Source organism: Wyeomyia smithii, chromosome 2 (assembly GCF_029784165.1).
Source record: "Wyeomyia smithii strain HCP4-BCI-WySm-NY-G18 chromosome 2, ASM2978416v1, whole genome shotgun sequence".
NCBI classification, from domain to species: domain Eukaryota; kingdom Metazoa; phylum Arthropoda; class Insecta; order Diptera; family Culicidae; genus Wyeomyia; species Wyeomyia smithii.
In genome coordinates this window covers 137115398-137125583 of record NC_073695.1, presented here as the reverse complement: position 1 = coordinate 137125583, position 10186 = coordinate 137115398, and the positions used below count along the sequence as shown (strand labels likewise).

The window sequence follows — 10186 nt, the reverse complement described above, 5'->3', positions numbered from 1 at the left end:
TAATAATATCAATAATAATATAAATAATAATATTATAACATAGTAATAATATTGATGATAATAGTAAAAATTCTAAAGGTAATACGTCACCGAACGTCTTAGTCACGACCTCACGGCTGATAGTAGAATTAATCGAGCGTCTCCGCAGAACAAACAATGACGATCCAGCTTCGTGTTGAGACGTAGTGGCCGTGTCCTACACGCGACCTTGTAGATGCCACTTGTAGTTGACTTCCACTCGCTCGATCGTATGATGGTCCGTGCTGCTAGCGGGGTAACAGCGGTGCGGGAGAATTATTCTTGCTGATATATCAGCTGCGTATCGAATCACTGGCGGGGTAGCCTGCCCCTACCAGTGTGCAGATGTTTCTGCCGATATATAACAGGCTATTGTTATCGCGCAGCACAAGAACTAATCGACAAAAAAACACCCGCACGATAACTCGTGTATTGTTATTTTGCGAACTCAAACGGAGATAAACAATTTGCGTCTAATCGAGACGAAAGCAAAACAACGAATGTAAGCCTGTTTGTCCCATCAATGATTTTCCACGCATATTTAACCCACTTGACATTTTCTAATCAAATTCGTCCCACTAAACACTCGTTTGTTTGACTTGGAGCATGGGACAAATATGCGAAGAACGGGTTATCATTATGGAATTTCGAAATGGTATCTGGTAAACACCGGTAGGTTCGGATGATTGAAAGCAAAATCCTACGAATTGAGACCTCAACACGACTATGCACAATATAAGCTTGAAATTTTTGAATCCACTTCAACCAGGAGGAACAGTTGATTTGAGACAAGCAAATCGAACTACAAACGGAACTTCACGCACAACACTGGTTTAAGACGCGAGTAGCTTGTAGAATAAACCTTAACAATCCTTTGCAGCTCTTAGACAATTCGTTCGTAACTATTCTGCACTGTTCACTTCGATGAGAAATTTGAAAACATTGCCTGGCATGAAACTTCTATGATGGAAAAGTTAACAAAAATGCCTTACAAACCGAACTGTCCAAATATTCTGTAAGTGAGAAGCAAACTTTCTAAAGTATGTTGCTATACAACAATTGTTAATTTGTACATTTAAAGCTAGTGTCTGCAGATCTTAATGACGTAACATAACATCATACAACAATTAAAATCACTGCGAAAATACGAAAAATCATCCAACACTGCATGTGTATTTATTTTTTTCTCCATGACTGTATATCCCCACCCATATATATATATATATATATATATATATATATATATATATATATATATATATATATATATATATATATATATATATATATATATATATATATATATATATATATAAATATATATATATATATATATATATATATATATATATATATATATATATATATATATATATATATATATATATATATATATATATATATATATATATATATATATATATATATATATATATATATATATATATATATATATATATATATATATATATATATATATATATTAGGGTGGGTCGATTTTAAAATCGCTTAGGCACATATGATTTTCGGATTTTAGGGATCAAAATAAGATACTTTTCTCAAGAAACCATACCTCTAAAATGAATTCTGATGTCCCTTGTACTAACGTGTAGGTACCCAAAAGGTCAAATTTCAAAAAATCCTGTTTTGACCCATTTAGAGTGACCCAATCGAGTCCAAATGTATGACCGACCCCCACTAACTTTGGAGGGCTGACCCACCCATGCTAGTGTTACCCCCCTAGGGGGTCTCTCATACAAAAATATAAAAAAATATCAAAAAATCACCATTTTTGGCACTTTATATGACGAAAATCAGTGAAATGGCCATTATTTTTCCGCACAAATGAAGTTTCTAGGAAAAAAATGTTTTTTTTTTGTTTTTGGATTTTTGTTTTCTCTTTAAAAATTTATTCGATCAGAACATAGGAAAGAAACTAAAAAATTATTGTTTGAAGTCTTTTTTGGTTTCAACACTGGGCAATTTCGCACGGCTCTCTAATGTCGCCTCCATAACAGCCTCTACATTTTCCGATATTACTCGTTTGGAAACGCTAGCTAGCAGTTGAACGTGTTGTTCCGTTCCTTGTATATGTAATGGAATATGCGGATCAGTAAATGGTGAATCATCTTCATTTAAATATGCTATCAATGTTTCATACGGAATGATTCGCGTGAATGGTGGTTCAAATACGTTATTTTTATCAGTCAAATCGATCATTTTCGTGTAATCGAAGCAATGGAAGTTTACATCTGGTTTTTTATATTCTCTAAGTTCCGATGGGTCTTCAACATTGTCTCGATATCGTAAAATTTTCTTGATAGCAGAGTCGCGCACCTCTTTCCTATCATCAAACAACATTGATAGCAAGATATTTTCCGAATGTGCAAAATATGGATTATTTTTAATTACATGATTGACAACAGTGCGTAAATTTGGCTCCAGAAATTGTGCCCAAGTAATGTACTTGAAAAATAATACACTACCGTACACGACAGAATAAAAAAGAAAAAGCAAGAGAAAAAAAAAAGAAAAGAAAAGAACAAGAAGAACCAGAAGAATTCTTTAATTTTTAGGTGGTTTTTTCATTGTCACATATAATCGTAATAATCTAGCGGCCTTGGTGAGCCAGCGAGAATGTACAATTTTCCCTGGTTTTATGTTAGCCAGATCCACAGAAACCACGCCATTAGAAATTGCATGTGCCATGTCGTATAAGTACTGCGAATCGGTGGAATATTCGTGCTGTTCTGCAACAGGAGGCATATTTTCCAACGCAATTCTCTGAAAGTCGCTCACCACCTAAAAATATATAATAATTAAATAAATTTATTATGATTTCACCATTCAAAATGTTAGAAAATTATAATAAATGAGTGATAGCAATGACTTACCGGAAGAGCTTCAGAATTTTCAATTTGCTTGCTTAGTTTCCCGGTTGTTGATGTTGGTCCAGTGGTGGATGATTTATCCAAAACCCTAAACAAATGTCGAAACGGAAGTTCGTTGAAGTGTAGAAGGCAAACAAACCAATGCAATGGTCTTTTTAGCAGCAATTCGAATCTTCGTATAATTCCACCGTGTGTGCCAGTGTTTGTTGGCTCACCGTCAGTGCATATGCCAATCAATGCATCCAGAGATATGTTTTTATCGTTGAAAAATTCATTCAATTTTGTTGTTTTGTATTCAGCACTTTCCTCTACCAGTCTTGCGTAACCAATCAATCGAGAATTCGGTTCTCTCAAAATAACAAGGTGAGGTTCTTTTACCATCCTACTATGATACTTACCATCAGTTTTTTCTCTCGTATAAGTATCATCTTTTCTGCCGTCGAATGAAAACGCTATTAAACTGGAATCATCAAACCTTTTGCGGAGCACTATTCGTCTGCATTTCTCTCTTTCTCTACGAACTTTCGATTTATCCATGATGAGAGGTTCGCCATGCTGATCTTTCATTTCAAAATCTTTGAAAAGACTGGTTGCCAATGCTGACGCTACTCTATCAGACACACCAAATCTGTCACACATCAAGGCAAAGTTAAAACAATCGTATCTTTCTGTGTATTGTGAACTTTTGCTTCTATTCATAACATCTTCATCGACCGTCATCGGTACGTCTACGTATGTTGTATCATCGGGATCTTCGTATGTTGGCATTGTTGGCATTGATGACGATGTCCCTTGCTCTTCAATTTCAATCAGAAATGCATCAATTGTTAGTCTTCTCTGTTTATGTTGAACGTGCATAAACTCTTTGAGGCGTTCTGGAACCAAACCGCAGTTACATTGAGCTGCCGTCAAATCGCATTTACATGCTCCAATATAAAAAATTTCGTTCAGAGTACCGGTAAACACTAAAAGGTCTCTATTCGTCTTCTTAATTTCGGCTTGGTATTTGTCAACCAATCTATTCAATTTAACAGCAACATATTTTTTTGAAATTATTTCCATACCAAGTTTTTCCCAAATTCCAACCAACCTATCTGTTACGTGATTAGAGAATTGTTTATAAGAAAACTTTTTTTGTTCTGTTTTTGCACGTTCGCTTAAGTAAAAATAATATCTCAAGATATCCAGATCGGTTGGTAAATTAATATCATTCAAATCAGAAGACACATCAAAAACAGCAACATCATGCTTGGGTATATGACTCATTGGGTTTTCGATAGCTGATGACGTTGTTGCTATTTCATCTTGCGGGTTCATTGTAAACTAAAAAAAAAAAATTTTTGACTTTAACAATTTTCACTTTCACTTTCAGGTTTTTATTTTAGGTGTTGACTCTTTGGCGGACGATGTAGAATGATTTATGTTGACGTTTCTATCCTATACGAAACCTACACTAGTTCTACACAGAGTGAATAGATAGAGTGACGCAGAGAGAAATTCAGTCAAAACAGCAACACGGTTTTTTTATGTATCCACCAAAATATTTTTCTGGCAGCCCCTTTTTGCTCAAGTTCCAGTTGACTTCAACGGAGTGTTGTTATTGTCAGAGTGAAAAGATAGTTATTGTATTTAAATTTAAAACAAGTTCGTTTGATAAAGTTTGATAGAGATAGATAAAATGAAGTGCGTTTTGTGTAATAACAAAAAACAGTAAGGAATGTGAGTTTTTTTCGGTTCCCGAAGAATCCGATTGTGAGGAAACAGTGGATGGATTTTTGTTGCCCCCCAGCAGACTATTTCATTGACGAAAACACCCGACTTTGCAGTGTTCGTTTGGTTTTTCTGGTTTCAGACTCTGCGTCACTCTATTTATTCACTCTGGTTCTACAGTGTGCGTGGGAACAGTGGAAACGAAGCGTCCGTGCGTGGTAGCCGTTGTGGTAGCATACCAGCGGTGCTCGCCTGACTGGTCGAAATAAAAATATTACATATGATGTAACAGAGTGATATACGATTTTATGTTTAAAAGGACGCCAACTGCAAACGCCATTTGCAATGAGAATGGCTCAGAAATATGTGTAATTGTGTATGTATGCGCTGAAGACTCAGGACCGAATCCCATGCGAAGCAGGAGAAAACAAAAATCCAAAAAGAAAAAAAACATTTTTTTCCTAGAAACTTCATTTGTGCGGAAAAATAATAGCCATTTCACTGATTTTTGTCATATAGAGTGCCAAAAATGGTGATTTTTTGATATTTTTGTATGGGAGACTCCCTAGGGGGTCCCAGGGGGGTAATACTAGCATGGGTGGGTCGGCCCTCCAAAGTTAGTGGGGGTCGGTCATACATTTGGACTCGATTGGGGCACTCTAAATGGGTCAAAACAGGATTTTTTGAAATTTGACCTTTTGGGTACCTACACGTTAGTACAAGGGACATCAGAATTCATTTTAGAGGTATGGTTTTTTGAGCAAAGTATCTTATTTTGATCTCTAGAATCCGAAAATCATATGTGCCTAAGCGATTTTTGATCCCCTACAAATCGAACCGCTCTAATATATATATATATATATATATATATATATATATATATATATATATATATATATATATATATATATATATATATATATATATATATATATATATATATATATATATATATATATATATATATATATATATATATATATATATATATATATATTTATATATATATTTATATATATTTATATATATATATATATATATATATATATATATATATATATATATATATATATATATATATATATATATATATATATATATATATATATATATATATATATATATATATATATTTATATTTATATATATATATATTAGAATCCGAAAATCATATGTGCCTAAGCGATTTTTTGATCCCCTACAAATCGAACTGCCCTAATATATATATATATATATATATATATATATATATATATATATATATATATATATATATATATATATATATATATATATATATATATATATATATATATATATATTTATATATATATATATATATATATATATATATATATATATATATATATATATATATATATATATATATATATATATATATATATATATATATATATATATATATTTATATATATTTATATATATATATATATATATATATATATATATATATATATATATATATATATATATATATATTATATATATATATATATATATTTGTAAATTTTTTTGCTATATATATATATATATATATATATATATATATATATATATATATATATATATATATATATATATATATATATAAATATATATATATACTTTGGTGCGGAATCGTTATCTGGAAAAAAACGAGACTTGATAACAGGAAGCCAGAACCAAGCTTTTTTTGTTCTAGTTGAACCCCCAAACAATTCTAAATGTATCGGAAGTCGATTGGTTTTGTCTCCACTTTGCGCATTGCATTTCGAATTTCTATGAAGATTTGCATGGAAAAACCATTTTTTTTTTGCATATTCCATTCTAAAGAGCTCAAAATGGCTCAAATTATAGGTTCCATGACTTCAAATGGTAAGTTTTTTGTTGCCTAACTACTTGGCCAAAGACACTGAAGAGCTAGGGTGTCAAAAAAAAAATACTAGAGCTGTTTAAAGTAGAGTATGTCGAAATTTATGTTGCAAATCATTTTTTCTGCCAGTGTACCGGCGTTAGTCAGATTTCCATTAGAAGTAACCTCTGAAACATGTTGTAGACTCTACCTACGTCTAGAATACTGACCTAAATTTGTTTGCTTGATCCAGCTAAGTGTATATACTCGTTACGACAAGTTATTTCTGATGGGAGTCCTACTGACTCCGGTACATTGGTAATGTTGGCAGAAAACAAGATTTTCTGCATTAAAATCGACATACTCAACTTTGAATAGCTATAGCTTTTCTTAGAGACATCCTAGCTCTTCAGTGACTTCTACAAAGTTGTTAGGTATCTAAAATACCATTTTTTAACATATCGTAGTGCATTATTAGAGCATTATTGAGCTCTCTAGAAAGGTAAATGCAAAAAAGTAGGTTTTCCCATATAAATTTTCATACAAATTTGAAATGCAATGCGCCAAGCGGAGACAAAACCAATCGACTTCAGGTAAGTTTAGGGTTGTTTGGGGCCCCAAATGGAACCAAAAAAACTTGGTTCTGGAAAATCGATCATTTTTCCCCACCCTAATATATATGACCATGTCCGGCGGGTTGCTTCTGATTGAATCTTAGGCCGTGGATGCGGCCTGCGCTGCGAAGGCGGCTCATTCTGCCGCAGGTTAATATACAGCTCTACTTAGGGCTGTACATTATCCCACGGCAAGGTGAGCCGTCTTCGCAGCACAGGCCGCTCTAGTATGTCCACGGCCTTAGTCATTTGCTTTGATCCGTAGCTTATCTAGTTGGCTCTTGTTAGGCCAGGACGCGGAAACAGTCTCCAAGAAGATACAAGTAGAGGGTATCAAATTGTTCCTTTTAAATAAATAGAAAAGATTTTTACTGTTGAGAAAGGGTTTTCTTTTGATTTTTTTTTGAGATGTTTTCAAGCGACAGAAAGAAACAATCATTTGTATTTATTTAAACGTAACTTAAGAGTTAAGAAAAAAATATCGACAAAAGAAACATACAAAATGGCAGACATATTCACAAATTCGTAATCATGCAATTCATAATCATTGTGGAAATCTGTCTGTATGTTCGCTACTATTTAGCAATAAAAGTATTGAACGTTGAAATATTTTTTTCTCAACTGTGGTAAAATTAATTGTCTTCCCGGTCAGAAGAGCACAACTGCAACATTACATAATGCTATCAACGTGAGATACAAATAACATATTTCGATACAATTTTGTATTTTTCCATATAATTTTGATTACAAAATTGAATCTAAATGAGTTATAATAACAAAACGTGTAATGAAGTAGTTCTGAAACAAGTCAAACTAATTTTTCGTTTCTATCAAAACCTCTTGTTTCTAACAATGTTTGCTATTATATTGTTCTATATACTATTTTATTTTGTTAGAAAGCTGATATATTAGTAACAAATTTTGATATGTGTTTGATACTAGTAGAATCATTTCTGTTATAATTTCTGTTATTTTAACAGCTAACGGGACCAAATTGAAAACACAGCCTGGAAGGTTTTTCCCGTAACAAACTAACAACTTCTGTTACATTTTTGTTTTTTCTTTCTGATCGGGTTTGCAACTATTGTAAATTTGTGTAAATAACTTAAGTAATTTTTCTATACACTAAAGGCGCTTTTTACGCGGGGGATATGTGCCGCGTAAACAAACGCGTGAATTCTGGAATTCGCGTAAAAAACCCGCGTTAAAAAAACGCCTAAAAAGTAACCTTAGTGTATTTATGCACGCCAATCCAGCACACAAGATTGTTAAAATATGCCATTTTGCGTTTTTCTTATCAACATTCATTTTCCTATGTCCAAACCTATCTTTAAGCGTATGCAAAAGATTATTTCGCTGTATCGCATTTTTCACCCCGAAAATAAAACTAAGAAAAACCACCTCTGACCAATGAGAACACTTTGAAGAAAGCGCTATACCTTTTAAATAAAATCTGTTGGTTGCAAATTCGTTTTTTCATCTTCAAGATAAATAAATTAAAGCTACAATTTAATTATTTACCGTATATTGCAAACATCGATTAAAAAATTATTTTCAAATATTTATGTAACCATATTTACCGAGTACAAGAATTATTAGTAAGCGAAATAACTGTTCGGTTATTTTAAAAATTTGGTTATTCGGATTGGAATATTTTTAAAAATTCTAGATAAATGAGACAGACCTCGCAAATTGGGCAAATGATTAATTGTATTAATTTACAACACAACTAACACGGCGCTGCCATGCATCTTCAAAAAACCGAGAAAAATATGAACAATATGTTCCCTGTCTTCAATCATAATAAATTCAACGAAATTTTGTATGATTTCAAACATTAATTGTTTTCTTAAGAAACTATGCTCGCTGTTTTATTGAATCTTCACGACATAGGTACAAAAACAATAACTTTTTCCATCCCGGCCGTATGAACAAAAAAGTTTGGCCTGCTTGTCTCGTAGTATTTGCAGCGGCGAATAAAGCCAACGCTTTAAGGCCGTGAACATACTAGCGCCGTAGGCTAATGTACAGTCCTAAGTAGAGCCCTGCCGCAGGTTAATGTAAAGCTAATTCACGGCAAGGGGATCGGCCTAGCACATACGGCCTATTGTCTCATAGCACCAGCAAATGTACGAACAAGCTCAGAAATTCTGGTATGCTTCGGTGAGCGATTCGATGCGAATGCTATTTTGGCTTCGTCCCGATTTTATTTGTCATGATGAATCTATCAATGCCACGGTGAACCGATACAAATATTCACTGAGCTGCATCGATGTGATTTTGAACCGTATCTAATCGGCAAATAATGAGAAACAGCAGGAAAAGGGAAAGACACGAATCGATCGTTTCAGTTCATCCGAACACATGTACGCACCCGATGAAGTTCGTGTTACATTTACATTAGTCCACAGCGAACGGTTCACGAAGCAAATGAAGATTCAATGCGGGAATCAGGAGCCCTGCGTAAAGCAGTCCCTACCGTTCCTCCAATGGCACCACTACCACCTGCACGATTAGCCGTATACGAACGTCCATTTAGTTACGTTGGAGTGGACTATTTTGGTCCACTACTCGTAAAACAGGGCCGGTCGAATGTGAAAGGTGGATTACGCTCTTCACCTGTTTAACAGTCCGCGCTATCCATCTCGAAGTAGCCTACAGCATAGCAACAGCTTCATGCATTTCTTGCATTAGACGTTTTGTCTGCCGTCGTGGTTCACCCGTCGAGTTTATCAGCGATAACGCTACGAATTTTCACGGCGCAGAACAGCTGCTACGCGAACAAATCAATGAGGGAGTTTTTCCTGCTGGGGAGCTCAAATGGGATCAAGCACCCAAGCGTGAAAAAAAAATTACAGCAGGGTACTTCCAAGGACTCGTGGAGCCAGATACAGCAGTAGCTCAACCGGTTCTGGCAGCGATGGCTTATAGAGTACCTACCAGTCATCCGGAGACAAACCAAATTGTTTGGCAATTGTAGACCAGTGAAAGATGGAGACCTGGTTTTGATAGCGGAGGAAGCTAAAAGAAATGGGTGGGTACGTGGAATTGTGATTGAGTCTAACAAAGCACCAGACGGTCATGTACGTCAGGCTATGATC

At 34.0% G+C, this 10186-nt stretch overlaps 1 protein-coding gene across 1 annotated transcript; it reads right to left on the bottom strand.

Annotated features, from left to right (window-relative positions):
- Positions 1–2583: 2583 nt before the first annotated feature.
- On the bottom strand, positions 2584–3587 carry LOC129719966 (uncharacterized). The gene is made up of 2 exons (XM_055671372.1): positions 2913–3587; positions 2584–2820 (listed from the first exon to the last, which is right to left on the bottom strand). Exons 1-2 carry the CDS (start codon positions 3546–3548, stop codon positions 2584–2586), a joined length of 873 nt encoding a protein of 290 aa, XP_055527347.1. The 5' UTR covers positions 3549–3587.
- Positions 3588–10186: the final 6599 nt, after the last annotated feature.

Bases quoted from the DNA above. Each gene is read 5' to 3' on its own strand.
- LOC129719966 (XM_055671372.1), bottom strand. From the start codon at position 3,548: ATGTGTGACAGATTTGGTGTGTCTGATAGAGTAGCGTCAGCATTGGCA. The intron at 2,821-2,912 runs GTAAGTCATTGC...ATATATTTTTAG, and splicing joins AAAATTCTGAAGCTCTTCCG to GTGGTGAGCGACTTTCAGAG.